At 46.0% G+C, this 25,002-nt stretch overlaps 1 protein-coding gene across 1 annotated transcript in view; it reads left to right on the top strand.

Moving 5' to 3' along the window:
* Positions 1-25,002, top strand: part of MCHR2 (melanin concentrating hormone receptor 2) — a 177,233-nt gene that overhangs the window by 101,996 nt on the left and 50,235 nt on the right. Inside the window, exon 5 of the mRNA XM_089665193.1 lies at positions 9,445-9,639. Within this exon, the coding sequence (XP_089521319.1) occupies positions 9,445-9,639 (195 nt within the window). The remainder of the gene's footprint in view (positions 1-9,444; positions 9,640-25,002) is intronic.

Here is a 25,002-nt window from a genome sequence, read left to right on the forward strand (position 1 = left end):
AATTCCAGTGTGAAATTCGATTCGATGCGAATTTCTTCGCTACGAAGATGACTTATAAAAAGGGTTTCTAGGCTTCAGAGAGCCTTTAAATTAGTGCAGAACACTGTACCTTTAATTTAAATGCCCTTGGAGATGAGGAAAGAGAAGGAGAAGGAGAAGGAGAAGGATGAGAAGAAGGAGAAGGATGAGAAGAAGGAGAAGGAGAAGGATGAGAAGAAGGAGAAGGATGAGAAGAAGGAGAAGGATGAGAAGAAGGAGAAGGAGAAGCAGAAGGAGAAGGATGAGAAGAAGGAAAAGGAGAAGGATGAGAAGATGGAGAAGGAGAAGGATGAGAAGAAGGAGAAGGATAAGGATGAGAAGAAGGAGAAGGAGAAGGATGAGAAGATGGAGAAGGAGAAGGATGAGAAGAAGGAGAAGGAGAAGGATGAGAAGAAGGAGAAGGAGAAGGATGAGAAGAAGGAGAAGGAGAAGGATGAGAAGAAGGAGAAGGATGAGAAGAAGGAGAAGGATGAGAAGAAGGAGAAGGAGAAGGATGAGAAGAAGGAGAAGGATGAGAAGAAGGAGAAGGATGAGAAGAAGTCTATTTCTTTTATTTTTTTTATTTGTATCCTAAATGGAAACTAATAGATACAAATTGTATCTATTAGTTTCCATTTAGGATACAGATGTTTCAACCGCTGTACATGTGAAGAAGCTGTGAGAGAACTGTCAGAAATAGAGGAACTCTGCACATACACTTTTTGCCGGCTTGGAATTATTCTTCTTTTCATCCTACTTCTTCTTCTTCTTCTTCTTCTTCATCCTCATCCTCATCCTCTTCTTCTGAGGATGAAGATGAAGAAGAAGAAGAAGTAGGATGAAAAGAAGAATAATTCCAAGCCGGCAAAAAGTGTATGTGCAGAGTTCCTCTATTTCTGACAGTTCTCTCACAGCTTCTTCACATGAACAGTGGTTGAAACATCTGTATCCTAAATGTAAACTAATAGATACAATGTTTCAACCGCTAAACATGTGTTCCTTCTGTCAGAGAACTGTCAGAAATAGCGGAGCTCACTGCAGGGCCACTTTTGCCGGCTGATCGGGAAATGTTCGATTCGCGCACCCGAAGTAGGCAAAATTTCGGTTTCGCCGCGAATCGAATATTTCCTGAAATTCGACTCGAATTCCGGTTCGCCTGGTTCGATTCGCTCATCTCTAGTTTCTATGTACATATAGAGGTTCAAATTGAAACGATGGTTGATTGAAGTTTCTTTCCTAAAAAAAGAGAGTATCTCTTCCTTTTCCTTGTGGACAAATATAGTACATCATACCTTATTATTTTTAAGAATACATTTCATATTAATTGTCATAAATAAAGGATGTGTGGGAAGGAAAAAACAAGGAGTGTAGCATAGTCAAACACATACATAAAACACAATGTATTTACATATGAATAGTAGAGAGTAGGTGTTATATAATAGGTTGAAAGCAAAATGAAATATTAATCATATCATCATGAAAATGAGAATATACATATATATATGTATAAATAAAGGTGCAGCGCTTATACGATCAGCAATATGAATCATGCAATCAAATAGTCCGATGGAAATTAAAATAAATCAAATAGCCAATCACTTATTAAAGTGAAAATATTATGCATAATGTGCAAAAACCAAAGTCCACATAAAAGTTCAGACGTGAAGTATAGTAGTGAAATATCATATACAAGAGCGATTTCTTCCCAAATCTTCTGGTGATAATCAAATAATAAATTGCGCATTCACCAGATGCGCACAGTTATTGCACATTTGAGAAAACAATATCTCAGAAGGTCAGCTGAAGCGTCTTAAAGGGGCATCTGCCACCTGGTATGGATTCCTCCCTAGATAGCTCATGGATGACAGCAGCTTCTCTCTCCTTTGCAAAGAGCTCTGCGGATGGTTGGACTCATAAAGAGTCCAAAAAAGGAGGAGGCCACATAGCGTGATGCTGCTTCAAATTTTAATATCCAGTCACAGGTACAAATGTAAGGCAAATTAAAATCAAAAAGACACTGACTGTGTGTATAGGCAAGATGGCTGCCGGACCACCACAGGGCCTCGGTGGTCACAGCGTTGTAGCTACTCCCTGGCGCGTTTCGTGCTAACGCACATACTCATAGGGGGAATGCTATCAACACGTGATGTCCGTCTAGTTCTATAAATAGTGAGAAATGGCGTGCAGATGATCACGCCCGTCATCTTTGTGGCTATTGCGCGCATGCGCAGAACGTGTGATTCCATACTCGCACATGTCCCTGCGCATGTACGGTATCTAGGCGCCATATTGTTGTGGATTTTCAGCACTAGATTAAATAAGATTTAATAACAATGCGCGCGCATCCCCACGCCATTGTTACAACAATTATTATTATTATTTTCACTTTAATAAGTGATTGGCTATTTGATTTATTTTAATTTCCATCAGACTATTTGATTGCATGATTCATATTGCTGATCAGCACTGCACCTTTATTTATACTTGGATCTTGAGAGGTTGTATTGGTACCTTTTTGGTGCCCCAGCTGCTCTACAATATAGCGCTCACTTTTTTCCTTTTTTGAATACATATATATATATACACACACACACTCTATATTGCCAAAAGTATTGGGATACCTGCCTTTACTCGCACATGAACTTTAATGGCATTTCAGTCTTAGTCGGTAGGGGTTCAATCTTGAGTTGACCCATCCTTTGCAGCTATAACAGCTTCAACTCTTCTAGGAAGGCTGTCCACAAGGTTTAGCAGTGTGTCTATGGGAATGTTTGACCATTCTTCCAGAAGCGCATTTGTGGGGTCAGGCACTGATGTTGGACGAGAAGGCCTGGCTCGCAGTTCATTTTATTCAATTCTGCAAGTAGTTCTAATTTACTATCGCTGTTCTTTAGCTGGTCTAAAACTGATTTTGACCTAAAGGGATGCTTTTTGGACGCCATGGAAGTTTCTCAGTTTCCAGGCAGAAAGAACAGTAAAAATGTAGGCAGGGCACAGAACAAAGCACTAGGGACAAAATGTATGTGAAATGGTTGGATACAGTAATGTTTTACTATGTTATTTTAGTGTTTTTAGTGAATGACACTTTTTGTCATTTTCAAATGTCCCGCCGGTTCCGTCCCCCGTACGTCCTGACGTCGCAGGGGACGGAACCCAAAAGATAGATGCTGGCATCCGCCGGAGGACATTACAGGGGACACTGCAGGAGGGACATCGCGGGAGCGCAGGACAAGGTAAGTAAAGAACAAATACTGGAGCAGCGCCGCATGGCAAGCCCGAGTGTAGCTCGGGGTTACTGCTTTTGGTACTGAAACTTTACCCCGAGCTACACTCGGGAATACCACCAGGGAGGCTACCAGGTGTCACAGGAGAAGCTGCAGAGACTTACCTGTGTGCTGAGTGAGAGGAGGAGGATCCTGAGCTGCTGCTGCCATGTTAGGGATTGCTGTGATTCAGCCTAGGGGGAAACTCTGTTAATTTCAGGAGTTTTCTCTCAGCTTTCCTCTTCTTTGTCATCTCCCTGAGGGTCACTGGGCTGTTGCCTCTACTCTGGTCGCTTTTGGAGTGTCAGGTCCACCACTGCTGTGTGCTGGCACTGTGAGAACAGCAGAGCTGTGTGGTTATGCAGCCATTCAGCCTCTGCCCTGACCACAGCCCCCGAGAAAACTGATTTGTTAAATTCAATCCTTATAGGATAAACCAGTATTATCCTTAAATTGATTTACCTACAGTGGGTATCGAAAAGAATCACCCTCCTTTAAAATAATTTAACATGGATCACTGTATAAAAAAATATTACATCCCTTTAGCCAAGGTTTCATGTTTACTGTAGATGTCACCATCAAATTTAACTTGAGCAGTTCTGCAAAGAAGAGTGGGCAAATATTGCAAAATCTAGATGTGCAAAGATAGTAGAGATACAGTATATCCAAACAGACTAAAGGCTGTAATTAAAGCAAATGGTGGTTCAACAAAATATTGACACAAGGGAGTGATCCTTTTTCCAACACTATTCTTTTCTTAATTTGTTTTTCCTGACATGTTGATATTATATCTTTCACTTGAATGTTATAAGTTAAGAGTAAATACACCTGAATAAAACAAAAATTGTGTCTGTCTTCATTCCATTGTTGCTGCAAAGCAACAAAATGTGATTATTTTAAAAGGGGATGATTCTTTGCTATACCCACTGTATGTTCTTTTATTTAGAGGGCAGGGGCGGACTGACCATTTGGAAACTCGGGCACTGACCGAGAGCCCAGGGTCAGTAGGGGGCCCCATGAGATGCCCCTGGTACCTTTTTCATAGGCTTTTTTGAGTTTGGACAAGGACACAGGGGCCCCATGATCCCCTATTGCCTGGGGGCCCCATGAGTTGTCAGTCCGCCCCTGTTAGAGAGTATATAGATATATCCCTCTGAGGGTCTGGTTGCATTATTAGTGATTATTTTTTGTATATTACATCTAAGCATAAACATGAAACCTTGGCTGAAGGGATGTAATATTTTTTAAACAGCCATCCATGTTAAAATACTTCCTAAAATATTTTGTACATACTTATACCGTTTCCATAATACTTCTGAGCTTGTCTAAATTAAAAAAACAGACATCTTATGATAATGATTACAATCAAACAAAAACATGGTTATTTTATCGTGATTGTGTCCTTTTGTAAATGATTAAGATATATATATATATATCTGTATATATATATATATATATATATATATATAATATTTTTTTTTCAGTATATTGAAAGGTGTCTTAATATTTAAGTTGTTATTTGTAATAGAATCTATGAAGTTTGAATTATGTTGTTCTAATAATATTGAAATAAATACAGTTTAATTCTCATCTGTAGAGGTTTATTTTTCTGGTTGTTTATTCGGTGGTCTCTTGTGTACTTTTCTTGGAAACAATGACAAGCAGTTGACTAGATAGATTTAGATTTGTTCTCTGCTAATTAGGTAAGCAGAAAGTAATATCTTCAGTACTTTTCCCCATATAACACTGGTTAGTGTTTGTTATGAACAAGGCGTTGTAATCATATAATAGTTTCAAGTTAACCTTTTGGCCTCCAGAAAGTTTTACTCCCTTCATGACCACAGCATTTTTTTGCTGTTCAGCACTGTGCTAATTTAACTGTCAATTGCGCAGAAATGCAAAACTGTAGTCAAATGAAATTTTTAGCATCACACAAATAGGACTTTTTTTGGTGGTATTTGATCACCACTGGATTTTTTATTTTTTGCAATATAAATTAAAAAAGAACGAAAACTTTGAAAAAACCCCAATATTTTCTACTTTCTGTTTTAAAACACATCCATATAAAAAATACAAACATAAAATGTCATCATAAATTTAGGCTAAAATGTATTGTGCTACATGTCTTTGGTAAAAAAAAAATCCCAATAGATTTGTGCGAAAGTTATACTGTCTATAAACTATGGTATATACTGTATACTGGAATTTATGCAGCTGTAGACGCTATACTGTAATAGCAGTGATCAGCGATTTATAGTGGGACTGTGATAGGTTGGCACTAACAGATACTATATGGGAATGTCACTAACTGGCACTGACATTATTAGTGACATTAATACAGTGATCAGTGATAATACTGTACACTGACACTGTACTAATGGCACTGGCAGGGAAGGGTTATTATTGAGGGGCAATCAAGGGGTTAAATATGTGCCTTAGAATGTGCAATGTGTGCTGCTTTTGCTTTTCTGTCTGGCTGTTTTTTTTTCTCCCTGCCTTGCAGGGAAAAGAAACATCTAAATTGCTGATCAGTGTACAGAGCCCTATGTGATTATAAACACATGGCTCTGCTGTGATTGGACACATGCAGAGGAAACAAAGTAGCCAAGGGTGCAGGAGTTAATAAAAACATTGATACAAAAATATCCACACTTATATTCAAGGCAGGTAAAGTGCAGTTTGGAAATGGAGGAGATGTCAGAATGCAAGGATGAATGAACAGAGCTGCCAAAACCAAGCTGATGTCAGCATGAGAAGCTGGACCCACCAGATGACAAACCATTGACAGCGTTCACGTCCATCCTCAATGTTCAGGCACTGTGAGCATGGAATGGGCATGTACAGCACATTTCAGAGACTCTGCCTCCTTTTTCACGGGCCCGAATGTTGGAAAATACCAACTTTTAAGCCGGAGTCTGAAACACATAGAGACTGGCAGCCTACTCCAGATGACAGCTCTCACAGAGCCACCTAAAACTTGTGAAACTATGAAGACCAGCCACAGTATGAGGGGCACATCTAAAACAGAGCATCCTGAAACATTATAGTGAATTGTTGTAAACATGGAAAAGGTTATAAATTTCTTAATCAATTGTGGTAGTTTCTCCTTCTTAAGATAATCCCATCTAATCTTTTACCATATGCTTATGTTACTGTTTGCAACAATTTTCTGCAATATTTCAAGATGCTCTGTTTTAGATGTGCCGCTGATACCCTGGCTAGTCTTTGTAGTTCGACACGTTTTAGGCAGCTCTGTGAGAGCTGTCATCTGGAGCAGGCTATTTAGTCCTAATGCACACAGGACATTAGAAAACAAAAACTCTTCTAGAATCCTTCCTCCTGGCAGCAGTGGTTTTACAGAAAAAAAGCCTTACGCTTGTAAAAGTATCTAACATTTTTACAAGCATTTAGGCACATTTACAGGCATCAAGCACTTGGGTGTTAATTTATTTAACTGTCCAGAATAATAATTCATTATGCCCATTGAAATGAATTCACACTCAAGCGCTAAACACGCCTAGCTAGTGCTAACACGTATTTAGATGTGTTTACATTTTTCAACCATTTTTTTCTGCCAAAAAGCTGCTGCTCCTAGATGCACTGGCCCTGGGTTTTTTCCTGCCTGTAAATGCTCCTGCCACTAAAAGCTCTGAAAAATCTATGTGTACATGGGTGCATAGGATAGCATGGAGGGTCATTTACAAGTATTTATAAAAAGCCTGATGCCTCTAAAAGTGGCTGCAAAAATGCCCTGTGTGCATGAGGTCTTACTCTGTACTCACTGACAATCTGCCAGTCTCTGTGTTTCACTCACTGGCTTAAAATCCAGTCTTTTCCAATATTCAGGCACTTGAGGCAGAGCATCGGAAACACATTGGGGTTTATTTACTAAAGCTGGAGAGTCCAAAATCAGACTCCCTTCTGCATAGAAACCAATCAGCTTCCAGGTTTCATTGCCAAAGCTTCATTGAACAAGCTGAGGTTAGAAGCTGATTGGTTTCTATGCAGAAGGGAGTCTGATTTTGGAGTCTCCAGCTTTAGTAAATAAACCCCATTTTGTCTGCCACAATATCTGTGCCTGTCTTGGATATTGAGGATGGTCATGAACACTGCTACTGGGTTGTCATCTGACGGGTCCGGCTTCTCATGCAGACAGAGGCTTGTTCTTGGCAGCTCTGTCCATTCATCCTTGCATGCTAACATCTCCTCCACATCCAAGCTGAACTTCACCTGCCTTGAATGTAATGTATGGAAATTTGGTTTAATAATGTTTTTATTAACTCTTGCACTCTTGGCAAATTTGTTTCCTGTATATGTTGAAATGGGTCTCTCCCTGATCTGCCAATGCTGAGGTGCTGCGGAGTTGACCGTCTTTTCACTCCACTGATCCCTCCAGTGACTCATCCATCCCATCATATCTGCTGGACCTGTGGACCTCCACGGGAACTTCTCCTTTGGACACGTGCCTAATGAACTGTATAAATTTATTTCAATATTTTTAGCGGGTCATCTTAGTTCTTTTCTTTGCAACTATTTCATTGTGGACTATAAAAACTACATCAGACTGTGAGCGCCGAGTTTATATGTGTTTTTTATACAGCTGTGATTGGAAAGAGCCGATCAGCAGGTCTCAGCAATAAATCATTGACTGGGACCTGCTGACAAAATCATGCACCCGCAAACCTGGATGTCCTCAGCCAATGTACAGGTAAGTCTCAGCAGATTTTCAGGGTCTTTTTAGTTAAAACAAAGAAAATGTCACGCCTATGATGGTGTGGTTCATCAAAAGTCTACTCTGTCCAACTCATTGAGAAACTATGGTATGTGCTTCAGAATTCAGGTCATATTTGAAATAATAGAAACCATCAGTCATAATTTTAATTCATAGAAGCTCTGAAATGAACATGGCAATACTGTATGTGTGGGTGTATGTAGGCAAGGGCTCTTATAAAAAGAGCAGACAAAATATATATTTACCAGATGACTTCACCCTCTGGCAACAAAGTAGTTGAACCAAACTACACATAGTTAGGATTTAGAGACTGCTTTAAAATCCCTTAATACATTAGGGCAACCAAAACTTCCTATGGTAAAGGAAATTATTTATTTTAGGTACTTGTATAGTGCCATCAATTTAGGCAGCGTTTTACATACATATATATTGTACATTCACATCAGTTCCTAACCCTCAATATGTGTGCAATTTAAGGTCCCTAACTTACATTCATACATACACATACTAGGGCCAATTAAGACAAGAGCCAAATAACCTACCAGCATGTCATATTACCGTAACAGTAATATCTCATCGACTGAAGCAGAATTCACAATTAGAGTCACAGTAACAGGGAAAAGTCAGGGCCCTTGAGGATCTAGTTAAGGCTTATTATTTTAAATTTGCATCCATCTTGGCACTTTTTCATGTAAGAATATTTTAACTCTGCATTAAGGAGAATCTGTTCCTCTTTCTGCACTTCTTACACATATTACACTATCACTAAAAGAGGGTATGGAGCAGGACCCAACATTTTGTCCAAGTTTTCACCATGTGTCTTTACTAAATTTTGTGTGCTTGCCAATATTTTTGGTGAGTTTAGATACACTTTAATAAATTTGAAGAGAGATATGAATTACTAAATTGAATTTAAAAAAAAGTGTCACTTGACAGAATAAAATCAAACAGTTATCAAAATCTTCCCTAACGTTTTACTAAATGGATTGTCTGTCATTGCCCTGGGTGGGTGATGGCAGCTGCATCGGCACAAGAAATTTAAGCCCTGTCAACTGTCGAGTGACAATCACCTTTTTTGCTCTGAAAGGTTGATTGTGTCCTGCAGGAACATAGCCTTCTTCTATGACACTTTCAGGATCTTTCTAACAGCTAGGCTACTCTAATAGCTGGAAAGATCTCTGAGAACCTGGAGCACTCTGTGACATCATTGAAAGCAAATTTAAAAAACAAGAGTAGTTATCTAGCTAATGCTCGATCATTTTTTGCTCATGCTGTTGCTTTGACATGTGGTACGGTGCTTAAAACATATTGTACCCAATATAAATATGTTTTTAGATAAAAAAATTACCTGCATTTTGAGAGGCACTTGCTTGGAAGAGTGTATCCATTATTATTGAATTATATTACTAATTACATTGTTTAATGTTACAGGTACATGGCTCTTGTACAGCCATTTCGTCTAACAAGCTTGAGGACAATATCAAAGACTATCCGTGTAAATATCCTTCTATGGGCAGCATCTTTTGTTGTTGTGTTCCCTGTCTGGGTCTATTCAAAGGTCATTCAGTTCAAGGATGGGTTGGAAAGTTGTGCATTTGATCTAACAACACCTAATGATGTTCTCTGGTGAGTATTATAAAATGTAAATTAGTTTTTACTCTCGTTTTAGTGGATTACCAAAAGCTCTGGAAACTGTTAATAGAGTCTAACATGTACAAGGTGCATACAGAATGTCTGTTCATTACTTTCTCAGTGAATGTACAATTTTTATTTAGTAATCATATTAAAATATAACATTTTGACTTTAGAGTTTAAATAAAAATAGCCTAGCACAAACTGTGTAGCCACTATGATTAATTAATGTGCAGTACCTAATGCATAAGCTGACATTTTTATGCATTTTTAATAAGTACTTTGCATATTGAAAATTCCAAGATAATGTAAAATATAGAAGCTATTTTTACCAGAAATTCCTGTATTTTAAATAGCCATACCAGAACTAAATTAAAGTATATCTAAAGAAGAATCCTCTCCAGAACAGAGAGATTTCCCCTCTATTTCTGACCAAATGATAACTGGGTTTGAATGGTCACAGTGGCCTCCAAAACAAAAATCACCAGGACAATTAGAGAGGATGAATCTCCCCAGCAGGTATGCAGGTATGGAGACAGCAATAAAAAAAAACCTTTTTTGTTTAAAAAAAAAAAAAGTTTTAGAATTAAAATGTTATACTGTATAGAATAACAAAATCAAAGCTAAAAATAATCAAAGAAAGCCCTACAATTTTAATTTAATGAGTATATATATATATATATATATATATTTTAGGGGTTAGCTCAGCTAGGGATCACCTTCCCTGGGAAAAAGGCAGTCCAGACGGCAGGTCTTTCTTAAGGCTTGGTTCACATATGTGTGGGTGGTGCCACAGTGGATCGGCATGAATATCCTGCACAGATGAATATGGACGCCGCTCGCAATGGAAAACGCAACCGTACTGGGAACCGAGGTTCCCGTGTGGGCTGCATTTTCAGAAGAAGTGCAGGGACTTCTTCCCTGTTTGTCACGGCTCATGGGAGTCCATTCAAATGAATGGGCTCTCATGCCCATACAAAACGTGGCCCACACGGCCGCATATATGTGAACCAGGGCTAAAAGTTTAATTAAAAAGGTTGCATGGAAATAAACAAAAAAAAACAGAAAATAAATCCTTGCCATCCAGGCTCTAACTAAACAGCAGAGATTCCTATCTCACAGGTGAAGGGCTTCTCCCAGTAACAAACCAAACATTGTGCAAACCTTTTCCTTTCTTATACAAAGCAAACTTTCACATCCACAGCTCTCTCTCAGGTATGGCTTCCTGAGTCCCAGGCCAAGAGCAACCTCCAGTCCTACTTTATTTATACCACCTGCTGGTGGTCACAAGTGGAAAGGAAAAGTTGGTTCGAAACCAGCACAGTCAAGATAGCCCAGAAAAACTGAACCAGACTCCATCTTAGTGTCCTGCATATGAAAGCATGCGAAGTGAAACATAGCGCCCCTCAATCACGTCACCTTTCATAATGTTACCATATATATATATATATATATATATATATATATATAAAATTATATTTTTTTCAATATATTATATATATGATATAATTAGAGATGAGCGAATCGAAGTATCCGAAGTGGAATTCGAGTCGAATATCGGAAAAATTTCGATTCGTGCCGAATCCGAAAAACAGCCTAATTCGGACGCGCGAATCGAAATTTTTCCGAAAATGGCGGCTGACATGTGCGGCGACGGAGCGGGGATGTCGGGGAAGGCGCGCAGACAAGGCGCACTGCCCCATAATGCATTCCTCAACGACATGTGATCGCATCAGCCAATCAGCAGCCAGCCAGCCAGCACTGTGTAATGGTCGAGGTATATATAGCGGCCATTTTGGAAATCTTCATTTGCCTGCAGTCATTGAACAGAGGCAGACCGCTCTGTACTAGGGACAGGGACAGAGTTAGGGCCACAGAAACGAGAATTGGGGACAGAGAGAAGTTACTTAGGGACAGAGAACCATTACTCAGGGACACAGACTTGTTAATGAGGGCCACAGAATCGTTATTTAGGGACAAAGAAACGCTAGTTAGGGCCACAGAATTCATACTCAGGGACAGACAGAATTTTCACTCAGTGCCAGAGAATTGTTACTTAGGGCCACAGAAACGTTATTAGGGCCACAGAATTTTTACTCAGGGACAGACAGAATTGTTACTGAGTGCCAGAGAATTGTTACTCAGGGACAGACAGAATTGTTACTGAGTGCCAGAGAATTCTTACTCAGGGCCACAGAATTCATTCTCAGGGACAGACAGAATTGTTACTCAGGGACAGACAGAATTGTTACTGAGTGCCAGAGAATTGTTACTCAGGGACAGACAGAATTGTTACTGAGTGCCAGAGAATTGTTACTCAGGGACAGACAGAATTGTTACTGAGTGCCAGAGAATTGTTACTCAGGGACAGACAGAATTGTTACTGAGTGCCAGAGAATTGTTACTCAGGGACAGACAGAATTGTTACTGAGTGCCAGAGAATTGTTACTCGCACAGACACAAAATTGTTACTTGCACAGACACAGAATTGTTACTCGCACAGACACAGAATTGTTACTCAGGGCCACAGAATTCATACTCAGGGACAGACAGAATTGTTACTGAGTGCCAGAGAATTGTTACTCAGGGACAGACAGAATTGTTACTGAGTGCCAGAGAATTGTTACTCAGGGACAGACAGAATTGTTACTGAGTGCCAGAGAATTGTTACTCGCACAGACACAAAATTGTTACTTGCACAGACACAGAATTGTTACTCGCACAGACACAGAATTGTTACTCAGGGCCACAGAATTCATACTCAGGGACAGACAGAATTGTTACTGAGTGCCAGAGAATTGTTACTCAGGGACAGACAGAATTGTTACTGAGTGCCAGAGAATTGTTACTCAGGGACAGACAGAATTGTTACTGAGTGCCAGAGAATTGTTACTCGCACAGACACAAAATTGTTACTTGCACAGACACAGAATTGTTACTCGCACAGACACAGAATTGTTACTGAGTGCCAGAGAATTGTTACTCAGGGACAGACAGAATTGTTACTGAGTGCCAGAGAATTGTTACTCAGGGACAGACAGAATTGTTACTGAGTGCCAGAGAATTGTTACTCAGGGACAGACAGAATTGTTACTGAGTGCCAGAGAATTGTTACTCGCACAGACACAAAATTGTTACTTTTACAGACACAGAATTGTTACTCGCACAGACACAGAATTGTTACTCAGGGCCACAGAATTCATACTCAGGGACAGACAGAATTGTTACTGAGTGCCAGAGAATTGTTACTCAGGGACAGACAGAATTGTTACTGAGTGCCAGAGAATTGTTACTCAGGGACAGACAGAATTGTTACTGAGTGCCAGAGAATTGTTACTCGCACAGACACAAAATTGTTACTTGCACAGACACAGAATTGTTACTCGCACAGACACAGAATTGTTACTCAGGGCCACAGAATTCATACTCAGGGACAGACAGAATTGTTACTGAGTGCCAGAGAATTGTTACTTAGGGACAGACAGAATTGTTACTGAGTGCCAGAGAATTGTTACTCAGGGACAGACAGAATTGTTACTGAGTGCCAGAGAATTGTTACTCAGGGACAGACAGAATTGTTACTGAGTGCCAGAGAATTGTTACTCGCACAGACACAAAATTGTTACTTGCACAGACACAGAATTGTTACTCGCACAGACACAGAATTGTTACTCAGGGCCACAGAATTCATACTCAGGGACAGACAGAATTGTTACTGAGTGCCAGAGAATTGTTACTCAGGGACAGACAGAATTGTTACTGAGTGCCAGAGAATTGTTACTCAGGGACAGACAGAATTGTTACTGAGTGCCAGAGAATTGTTACTCGCACAGACACAAAATTGTTACTTGCACAGACACAGAATTGTTACTCGCACAGACACAGAATTGTTACTCAGGGCCACAGAATTCATACTCAGGGACAGACAGAATTGTTACTGAGTGCCAGAGAATTGTTACTTAGGGACAGACAGAATTGTTACTGAGTGCCAGAGAATTCTTACTCAGGGACAGACAGAATTGTTACTGAGTGCCAGAGAATTGTTACTCGCACAGACACAAAATTGTTACTTGCACAGACACAGAATTGTTACTCGCACAGACACAGAATTGTTACTCAGGGCCACAGAATTCATACTCAGGGACAGACAGAATTGTTACTGAGTGCCAGAGAATTGTTACTCAGGGACAGACAGAATTGTTACTGAGTGCCAGAGAATTGTTACTCAGGGACAGACAGAATTGTTACTGAGTGCCAGAGAATTGTTACTCGCACAGACACAAAATTGTTACTTGCACAGACACAGAATTGTTACTCGCACAGACACAGAATTGTTACTCAGGGCCACAGAATTCATACTCAGGGACAGACAGAATTGTTACTGAGTGCCAGAGAATTGTTACTCAGGGACAGACAGAATTGTTACTGAGTGCCAGAGAATTGTTACTCAGGGACAGACAGAATTGTTACTGAGTGCCAGAGAATTGTTACTCAGGGACAGACAGAATTGTTACTGAGTGCCAGAGAATTGTTACTCAGGGACAGACAGAATTGTTACTGAGTGCCAGAGAATTGTTACTCGCACAGACACAAAATTGTTACTTGCACAGACACAGAATTGTTACTCGCACAGACACAGAATTGTTACTCAGGGCCACAGAATTCATACTCAGGGACAGACAGAATTGTTACTGAGTGCCAGAGAATTGTTACTCAGGGACAGACAGAATTGTTACTGAGTGCCAGAGAATTGTTACTCAGGGACAGACAGAATTGTTACTGAGTGCCAGAGAATTGTTACTCGCACAGACACAAAATTGTTACTTGCACAGACACAGAATTGTTACTCGCACAGACACAGAATTGTTACTGAGTGCCAGAGAATTGTTACTCAGGGACAGACAGAATTGTTACTGAGTGCCAGAGAATTGTTACTCAGGGACAGACAGAATTGTTACTGAGTGCCAGAGAATTGTGACTCAGGGACAGACAGAATTGTTACTGAGTGCCAGAGAATTGTTACTCGCACAGACACAAAATTGTTACTTGCACAGACACAGAATTGTTACTCGCACAGACACAGAATTGTTACTCAGGGCCACAGAATTCATACTCAGGGACAGACAGAATTGTTACTGAGTGCCAGAGAATTGTTACTCAGGGACAGACAGAATTGTTACTGAGTGCCAGAGAATTGTTACTCGCACAGACACAAAATTGTTACTTGCACAGACACAGAATTGTTACTCGCACAGACACAGAATTGTTACTCAGGGCCACAGAATTCATACTCAGGGACAGACAGAATTGTTACTGAGTGCCAGAGAATTGTTACTCAGGGACAGACAGAATTGTTACTGAGTGCCAGAGAATTGTTACTCAGGGACAGACAGAATTGTTACTGAGTGCCAGAGAATTGTTACTCGCACAGACACAAAATTGTTACTTGCACAGACACAGAATTGTTACTCGCACAGACACAGAATTGTTACTCAGGGCCACAGAATTCATACTCAGGGACAGACAGAATTGTTACTGAGTGCCAGAGAATTGTTACTCAGGGACACCTAATCGTTGAATTAAATAGTATGTCAGACAACATGCAGAGGAGTGGCAGAGGAGGCAATGTTTTAGGAGCGAGCAGACGTGGCAGCAGAGGAAGGGGTCGAGGCAGCAGTATTCGCAGCCAGAGGCCAGTGCTCCCGGTGTCATCCAGCGGTCGTGTCTCCACCGACAACCCTGCCGTCATTGATTGGTTGGCTCGGTCGTCTTCCTCTTCCCAGGTCACCTCTGACACCTACAGCCAACGGTCGGTGGGTACGTCAGACACAACCGTTAGTTGGCATGGCCCGGGACCAAGCCCACTGAAATCACGTGTCCTCTACCTGCCCCTGTCCTTTGCTGTTCCCTCACCAAGCGAAGTATCGCATGCTGTGGGCTCAGCCCCACTGTACAGTGAGGAAGAGCTAACAGAGGGCGGTCAGGAACGGGGGGAGACATCGGCCTTTTCAGCAGCCAAGCGAACAAGTACTGGCGAGGAGAGTGGCTCGGTAGCCGGTCTAGAGACAGGTCTGTCTCCTGACCCAGACGCAGCCGAGGGGGCTAGTAGTGAGGCGGAGACCCTACTTGATGATGAGGAGGTTGATCGCACTTGGCAGCCTCGTCGTCATCAGGCAATTTCTTCCGCATCATCAGGAGAAGAGGGTGGCAGCTTGGCAGCGAGCAAAACAGTCGGTGGGTTGCCCAGGAGACAGCAGCAGGGTCGCATCAGTGTCAGTGGAGCCAAACGTCCACGGAGTAGAGCACCAGCTCCACTGCAGCCTACCACCACGGCCAGTAGTGGTGCCGGTGCGCACGGAGGAAGTAGCAGTCAGCCAGTGAAGAGTAGCGGGGGCAAAGTTTCCTACTCGGTGGTGTGGCAATTTTTCCTCAAGCCGCCCGAGGAAGTAAACGTAGCCGTATGTCGACTATGTGGCCAGAAATGCAAGCGTGGCCAGGGGGCCCATGTTGGGACTACAGCGTTGCGTCAGCATATGCAGCGTCACCATTCGGTGGCCTGGGAAAACCGTGATAAACATACGGCGGTTCTGCCTGCCCCAGCCCCCGCTCCATCACCCGCTCCGTTACTTGCTCCGTCACCCGACGTCGTCAATCGCCCTCTATCAGCCAGTCAAGGCTCCAACACCTCTGCTGAGGGGAGTTGTCGCTCGTTGGCATCTTCCGCTCGTTCAGATGCTCCTTCTCCTGCTACTCCTCTTCTCGGATTCCGTCAACAGTCTTTCTTGGAATCCGTATCCAAGAGACAACAGTTTGCGAGCACGCACCCGACGGTGCAAAAGCTGAACGTCCTCCTGTCCAAGTTGCTGGTGCTGCAGTCCCTCCCTTTCCAACTGGTGGACTCAGCACCTTTCCGAGAAATGATGGCTTGTGCCGCGCCGCGGTGGAGAGTGCCAAGCCGTCATTTCTTTGCCCAAAAGGCAGTGCCAGCCCTGCATTCACATGTAGAAGAGATGGTGGGCCAGTCTTTGAGCATGTCGGTCTCTGCCAAAGTGCACGGCAGCGCCGACGTGTGGAGCTGTAACTACGGTCAGGGACAGTACATGTCATTTACGGCCCACTGGGTGAACGTGGTGCCGGCACAGCCGCACCAGCAACTTGGACAGGTCACGACGCTTTTGCCTCCACGTTTGCACGTCCTTGGTCCAGCAAGCATGTCCGCCTCTACCACCTCTTTTTCCGCCGTGTCCTCAGCCGCCACCCCCGTGCCAAGTCCCATTACCCGACCGGCATATCACATGTGCAGGGCGCAACGGTGTCACGCTGTGCTGCACCTGGTATGCCTTGGCGAACGTAGTCACACAGGGGAGGAACTGCTGAGTGTAATGAACAGAGAAATCGACAGATGGCTGTCTCCGCGCAAACTAAAAATCGGAACCATGTTGACTGACAACGGAAAGAACATGGTGTCTGCTCTGCGTCAAGGAAGGTTGTGCCATGCGCCATGCATGGCTCACGTGTTCAATCTGGTTGTCAAGCGGTTCCTAAAATCCACCATCCCACTGCAAGACATCCTTAAAATGTCACGTAAACTGTGCATGCATTTCAGCCATTCCTACACCGCAAAGAACACCCTCATTGAGCTGCAGCGGCAGAACGGAATTCCACAGCATCGCCTGATCTGCGACGTTGCAACAAGGTGGAATTCAACCCTACACATGTTAGACCGCCTTTACGAGCAGCGAAAGGCCATCACCGATTTCCTGATGTTACAAGCGGATAAAGGTACTCCCCTGTGTAACTTAGATGTCAGCCATTGGCAGCTCATGCGTGACACCTGCCGCTTGCTCAGGCCCTTTGAGGAGGCCACGCTATTCGTGAGTCGGCAGGACTATGGGATGAACGACGTCATTCCTCTGTTGCACGTCCTGGAACAAATGCTGTTAACAATGGCTGGTCAGGGTGCGGTAGACGTGGCGCACAGATCTCAACGCCACATGACCCCTGTGGGGGCAGGACAGGAAGAAGAGGAGGAGGTAGAGGAGGACATTTGTGCTCAGGAATTATTGAGTGAAATGGGTGGTTTTTCCACTCAGCGGACAGGAGTGGAGGAGCAGGAGCATCTGGTAGAGGAGGAGGAGGAGGAGACAGAGGACCCAGACGCACCGTGGCAGTATGCTGTGGAGATGGAGGCAGGGAGTCCCTCGCATTCCTTGGCACAAATGGCCCATAGCATGCTCGGTTGCTTGCGTAGCGACAGCCGAATAATAACCATCAGACAGAGGGATGACTTTTGGCTGTCCACCTTGTTGGACCCTCGCTACCGGTCCAAAATGGTGGCCTTTTTCACACCTGCTGAGAGGGAGGCCAAAATTACGTACTATAAAAACCACCTATGTAGTCAGTTGGTCTCTGCCTTTGTGCGCCAACGTCCATCCTCAGACACTGTGGGCCCTGTGCGCTCGCGTTCCGCTGGCATGGCAGCAGGGGAGGGGTGGGGTGGTAGGAGCAGTGGCAGCTCCACCAGCAGTGGCTGCCTCAGTCTGCAGTCGATGATGAGTAGCTTTCTTCACCAGCGCAGTGAGGAAACTACTAACCAGCCGCAGCAGCAGCAGCAGCATCAGGTGGACCTGGAGCAGGAGCTCAAACAACAGGCTTGGGCCTACTTGGACAGCACCCTGCCAACCGAGGTAGACAATCCCCTTGACTACTGGGCAACGAAACTTGACCTTTGGCCCCAACTAGCTGAATTTGCCCTTGAAAGGCTGTCATGCCCGGCCAGTAGCGTGGCATCGGAACGCGTGTTTAGTGCGGCAGGAGGTATTGTAACTCCGCGGAGGACACGACTGTCCACCCAAAGTGTGGAGAGACTCACGTTTGTGAAAATGAATCAGGCGTGGATTAGTCTGGATTTCAAACCACCAGTTCCTGACACAACTGACTAAATCCGCCATGAATCATGCCTCAAACATGTGCCACTTTCAGGTCTCCTCACACTGCTGGTGTGTTTAATTTTTTGACATAGGGTGCTGGCAGATTACGGGCCTCCTATAGCTGCTGCCAGGCCCCTAATCTGCCATAGGCCCCTATATACCGCCTCCTCATGCTGCTGCTAGGTCCAGAGTCTCTCATGGGTCCCTGTACGGCCTCCCATTGCTGCTGTCTCCATCGCCACACTCTGCTGCCATGTGCCACTTTCAGGTCTCTTCACACTGCTGGTGTGTTTAATTTTTTGACATAGGGTGCAGGCAGATTACGGGCCTCACATAGCTGCTGCCAGGCCCCTAATCTGCCATGGGCCCCTATATACCGCCTCCTCATGCTGCTGCCAAGTCTAGAGTCTCTCATGGGTCCCTGTACGGCCTCCCATTGCTGCTGTCTCCATCGCCACACTCTGCTGCCATGTGCCACTTTCAGGTCTCTTCACACTGCTGGTGTGTTTAATTTTTTGACATAGGGTGCTGCAAGATAACGGGCCTCACATAGCTGCTGCCAGGCCCCTAATCTGCCATGGGCCCCTATATACCGCCTCCTCATGCTGCTGCCAAGTCCAGAGTCTCTCATGGGTCCCTGTACGGCCTCCCATTGCTGCTGTCTCCATCGCCACACTCTGCTGCCATGTGCCACTTTCAGGTCTCTTCACACTGCTGGTGTGTTTAATTTTTTGACATAGGGTGCAGGCAGATTACGGGCCTCACATAGCTGCTGCCAGGCCCCTAATCTGCCATGGGCCCCTATATACCGCCTCCTCATGCTGCTGCCAAGTCCAGAGTCTCTCATGGGTCCCTGTACGGCCTCCCATTGCTGCTGTCTCCATCGCCACACTCTGCTGCCATGTGCCACTTTCAGGTCTCTTCACACTGCTGGTGTGTTTAATTTTTTGACATAGGGTGCTGCAAGATAACGGGCCTCACATAGCTGCTGCCAGGCCCCTAATCTGCCATGGGCCCCTATATACCGCCTCCTCATGCTGCTGCCAAGTCCAGAGTCTCTCATGGGTCCCTGTACGGCCTCCCATTGCTGCTGTCTCCATCGCCACACTCTGCTGCCATGTGCCACTTTCAGGTCTCTTCACACTGCTGGTGTGTTTAATTTTTTGACATAGGGTGCAGGCAGATTACGGGCCTCACATAGCTGCTGCCAGGCCCCTAATCTGCCATGGGCCCCTATATACCGCCTCCTCATGCTGCTGCCAAGTCTAGAGTCTCTCATGGGTCCCTGTACGGCCTCCCATTGCTGCTGTCTCCATCGCCACACTCTGCTGCCATGTGCCACTTTCAGGTCTCTTCACACTGCTGGTGTGTTTAATTTTTTGACATAGGGTGCTGCAAGATAACGGGCCTCACATAGCTGCTGCCAGGCCCCTAATCTGCCATGGGCCCCTATATACCGCCTCCTCATGCTGCTGCCAAGTCCAGAGTCTCTCATGGGTCCCTGTACGGCCTCCCATTGCTGCTGTCTCCATCGCCACACTCTGCTGCCATGTGCCACTTTCAGGTCTCTTCACACTGCTGGTGTGTTAAATTTTTTGACATAGGGTGCAGGCAGATTACGGGCCTCACATAGCTGCTGCCAGGCCCCTAATCTGCCATGGGCCCCTATATACCGCCTCCTCATGCTGCTGCCAAGTCTAGAGTCTCTCATGGGTCCCTGTACGGCCTCCCATTGCTGCTGTCTCCATCGCCACACTCTGCTGCCATGTGCCACTTTCAGGTCTCTTCACACTGCTGGTGTGTTTAATTTTTTGACATAGGGTGCAGGCAGATTACGGGCCTCACATAGCTGCTGCCAGGCCCCTAATCTGCCATGGGCCCCTATATACCGCCTCCTCATGCTGCTGCCAAGTCTAGAGTCTCTCATGGGTCCCTGTATGGCCTCCCATTGCTGCTGTCTCCATCGTCACACTCTGCTGCCATGTGCCACTTTCAGGTCTCTTCACACTGCTGGTGTGTTAAATTTTTTGACATAGGGTGCAGGCAGATTACGGGCCTCACATAGCTGCTGCCAGGCCCCTAATCTGCCATGGGCCCCTATAAACCGCCTCCTCATGCTGCTGCCAAGTCTAGAGTCTCTCATGGGTCCCTGTACGGCCTCCCATTGCTGCTGTCTCCATCGCCACACTCTGCTGCCATGTGCCACTTTCAGGTCTCTTCACACTGCTGGTGTGTTAAATTTTTTGACATAGGGTGCAGGCAGATTACGGGCCTCACATAGCTGCTGCCAGGCCCCTAATCTGCCATGGGCCCCTATATACCGCCTCCTCATGCTGCTGCCAAGTCTAGAGTCTGTCATGGGTCCCTGTACGGCCTCCCATTGCTGCTGTCTCCATCGCCACACTCTGCTGCCATGTGCCACTTTCAGGTCTCTTCACACTGCTGGTGTGTTAAATTTTTTGACATAGGGTGCAGGCAGATTACGGGCCTCACATAGCTGCTGCCAGGCCCCTAATCTGCCATGGGCCCCTATATACCGCCTCCTCATGCTGCTGCCAAGTCCAGAGTCTCTCATGGGTCCCTGTACGGCCTCCCATTGCTGCTGTCTCCATCGCCACACTCTGCTGCCATGTGCCACTTTCAGGTCTCTTCACACTGCTGGTGTGTTAAATTTTTTGACATAGGGTGCAGGCAGATTACGGGCCTCACATAGCTGCTGCCAGGCCCCTAATCTGCCATGGGCCCCTATAAACCGCCTCCTCATGCTGCTGCCAAGTCTAGAGTCTCTCATGGGTCCCTGTATGGCCTCCCATTGCTGCTTTCTCCATCGCCACACTCTGCTGCCATGTGCCACTTTCAGGTCTCTTCACACTGCTGGTGTGTTAAATTTTTTGACATAGGGTGCAGGCAGATTACGGGCCTCACATAGCTGCTGCCAGGCCCCTAATCTGCCATGGGCCCCTATATACCGCCTCCTCATGCTGCTGCCAAGTCTAGAGTCTGTCATGGGTCCCTGTACGGCCTCCCATTGCTGCTGTCTCCATCGCCACACTCTGCCATGTGCCACTTTCAGGTCTCTTCACACTGCTGGTGTGTTTAATTTTTTGACATAGGGTGCAGGCAGATTACGGGCCTCACATAGCTGCTGCCAGGCCCCTAATCTGCCATGGGCCCCTATATACCGCCTCCTCATGCTGCTGCCAAGTCCAGAGTCTCTCATGGGTCCCTGTACGGCCTCCCATTGCTGCTGTCTCCATCGCCACACTCTGCTGCCATGTGCCACTTTCAGGTCTCTTCACACTGCTGGTGTGTTAAATTTTTTGACATAGGGTGCAGGCAGATTACGGGCCTCACATAGCTGCTGCCAGGCCCCTAATCTGCCATGGGCCCCTATATACCGCCTCCTCATGCTGCTGCCAAGTCCAGAGTCTCTCATGGGTCCCTGTACGGCCTCCCATTGCTGCTGTCTCCATCGCCACACTCTGCCATGTGCCACTTTCAGGTCTCTTCACACTGCTGGTGTGTTTAATTTTTTGACATAGGGTGCTGCAAGATAACGGGCCTCACATAGCTGCTGCCAGGCCCCTAATCTGCCATGGGCCCCTATATACCGCCTCCTCATGCTGCTGCCAAGTCCAGAGTCTCTCATGGGTCCCTGTACGGCCTCCCATTGCTGCTGTCTCCAACGCCACACTCTGCTGCCATGTGCCACTTTCAGGTCTCTTCACACTGCTGGTGTGTTTAATTTTTTGACATAGGGTGCAGGCAGATTACGGGCCTCACATAGCTGCTGCCAGGCCCCTAATCTGCCATGGGCCCCTATATACCGCCTCCTCATGCTGCTGCCAAGTCTAGAGTCTGTCATGGGTCCCTGTACGGCCTCCCATTGCTGCTGTCTCCATCGCCACACTCTGCTGCCATGTGCCACTTTCAGGTCTCTTCACACTGCTGGTGTGTTTAATTTTTTGACATAGGGTGCTGCAAGATAACGGGCCTCACATAGCTGCTGCCAGGCCCCTAATCTGCCATGGGCCCCTATATACCGCCTCCTCATGCTGCTGCCAAGTCCAGAGTCTCTCATGGGTCCCTGTACGGCCTCCCATTGCTGCTGTCTCCATCGCCACACTCTGCTGCCATGTGCCACTTTCAGGTCTCTTCACACTGCTGGTGTGTTAAATTTTTTGACATAGGGTGCAGGCAGATTACGGGCCTCACATAGCTGCTGCCAGGCCCCTAATCTGCCATGGGCCCCTATATACCGCCTCCTCATGCTGCTGCCAAGTCTAGAGTCTCTCATGGGTCCCTGTACGGCCTCCCATTGCTGCTGTCTCCATCGCCACACTCTGCTGCCATGTGCCACTTTCAGGTCTCTTCACACTGCTGGTGTGTTTAATTTTTTGACATAGGGTGCAGGCAGATTACGGGCCTCACATAGCTGCTGCCAGGCCCCTAATCTGCCATGGGCCCCTATATACCGCCTCCTCATGCTGCTGCCAAGTCTAGAGTCTCTCATGGGTCCCTGTACGGCCTCCCATTGCTGCTGTCTCCATCGCCACACTCTGCTGCCATGTGCCACTTTCAGGTCTCTTCACACTGCTGGTGTGTTAAATTTTTTGACATAGGGTGCAGGCAGATTACGGGCCTCACATAGCTGCTGCCAGGCCCCTAATCTGCCATGGGCCCCTATAAACCGCCTCCTCATGCTGCTGCCAAGTCTAGAGTCTCTCATGGGTCCCTGTACGGCCTCCCATTGCTGCTGTCTCCATCGCCACACTCTGCTGCCATGTGCCACTTTCAGGTCTCTTCACACTGCTGGTGTGTTAAATTTTTTGACATAGGGTGCAGGCAGATTACGGGCCTCACATAGCTGCTGCCAGGCCCCTAATCTGCCATGGGCCCCTATATACCGCCTCCTCATGCTGCTGCCAAGTCTAGAGTCTGTCATGGGTCCCTGTACGGCCTCCCATTGCTGCTGTCTCCATCGCCACACTCTGCTGCCATGTGCCACTTTCAGGTCTCTTCACACTGCTGGTGTGTTAAATTTTTTGACATAGGGTGCAGGCAGATTACGGGCCTCACATAGCTGCTGCCAGGCCCCTAATCTGCCATGGGCCTTTATATACCGCCTCCTCATGCTGCTGCCAAGTCTAGAGTCTGTCATGGGTCCCTGTACGGCCTCCCATTGCTGCTGTCTCCATCGCCACACTCTGCCATGTGCCACTTTCAGGTCTCTTCACACTGCTGGTGTGTTTAATTTTTTGACATAGGGTGCAGGCAGATTACGGGCCTCACATAGCTGCTGCCAGGCCCCTAATCTGCCATGGGCCCCTATATACCGCCTCCTCATGCTGCTGCCAAGTCCAGAGTCTCTCATGGGTCCCTGTACGGCCTCCCATTGCTGCTGTCTCCATCGCCACACTCTGCTGCCATGTGCCACTTTCAGGTCTCTTCACACTGCTGGTGTGTTAAATTTTTTGACATAGGGTGCAGGCAGATTACGGGCCTCACATAGCTGCTGCCAGGCCCCTAATCTGCCATGGGCCCCTATATACCGCCTCCTCATGCTGCTGCCAAGTCCAGAGTCTCTCATGGGTCCCTGTACGGCCTCCCATTGCTGCTGTCTCCATCGCCACACTCTGCTGCCATGTGCCACTTTCAGGTCTCTTCACACTGCTGGTGTGTTTAATTTTTTGACATAGGGTGCAGGCAGATTACGGGCCTCACATAGCTGCTGCCAGGCCCCTAATCTGCCATGGGCCCCTATATACCGCCTCCTCATGCTGCTGCCAAGTCCAGAGTCTCTCATGGGTCCCTGTACGGCCTCCCATTGCTGCTGTCTCCATCGCCACACTCTGCTGCCATGTGCCACTTTCAGGTCTCTTCACACTGCTGGTGTGTTAAATTTTTTGACATAGGGTGCAGGCAGATTACGGGCCTCACATAGCTGCTGCCAGGCCCCTAATCTGCCATGGGCCCCTATATACCGCCTCCTCATGCTGCTGCCAAGTCCAGAGTCTCTCATGGGTCCCTGTACGGCCTCCCATTGCTGCTGTCTCCATCGCCACACTCTGCTGCCATGTGCCACTTTCAGGTCTCTTCACACTGCTGGTGTGTTAAATTTTTTGACATAGGGTGCAGGCAGATTACGGGCCTCACATAGCTGCTGCCAGGCCCCTAATCTGCCATGGGCCCCTATAAACCGCCTCCTCATGCTGCTGCCAAGTCTAGAGTCTCTCATGGGTCCCTGTACGGCCTCCCATTGCTGCTGTCTCCATCGCCACACTCTGCTGCCATGTGCCACTTTCAGGTCTCTTCACACTGCTGGTGTGTTTAATTTTTTGACATAGGGTGCAGGCAGATTACGGGCCTCACATAGCTGCTGCCAGGCCCCTAATCTGCCATGGGCCCCTATATACCGCCTCATCAT

Source organism: Staurois parvus, unplaced genomic scaffold, assembly GCF_062004578.1.
Source record: "Staurois parvus isolate SC_StPar_1 unplaced genomic scaffold, SC_StPar_1.0 ptg000048l, whole genome shotgun sequence".
Classification (NCBI taxonomy): Eukaryota; Metazoa; Chordata; class Amphibia; order Anura; family Ranidae; genus Staurois; species Staurois parvus.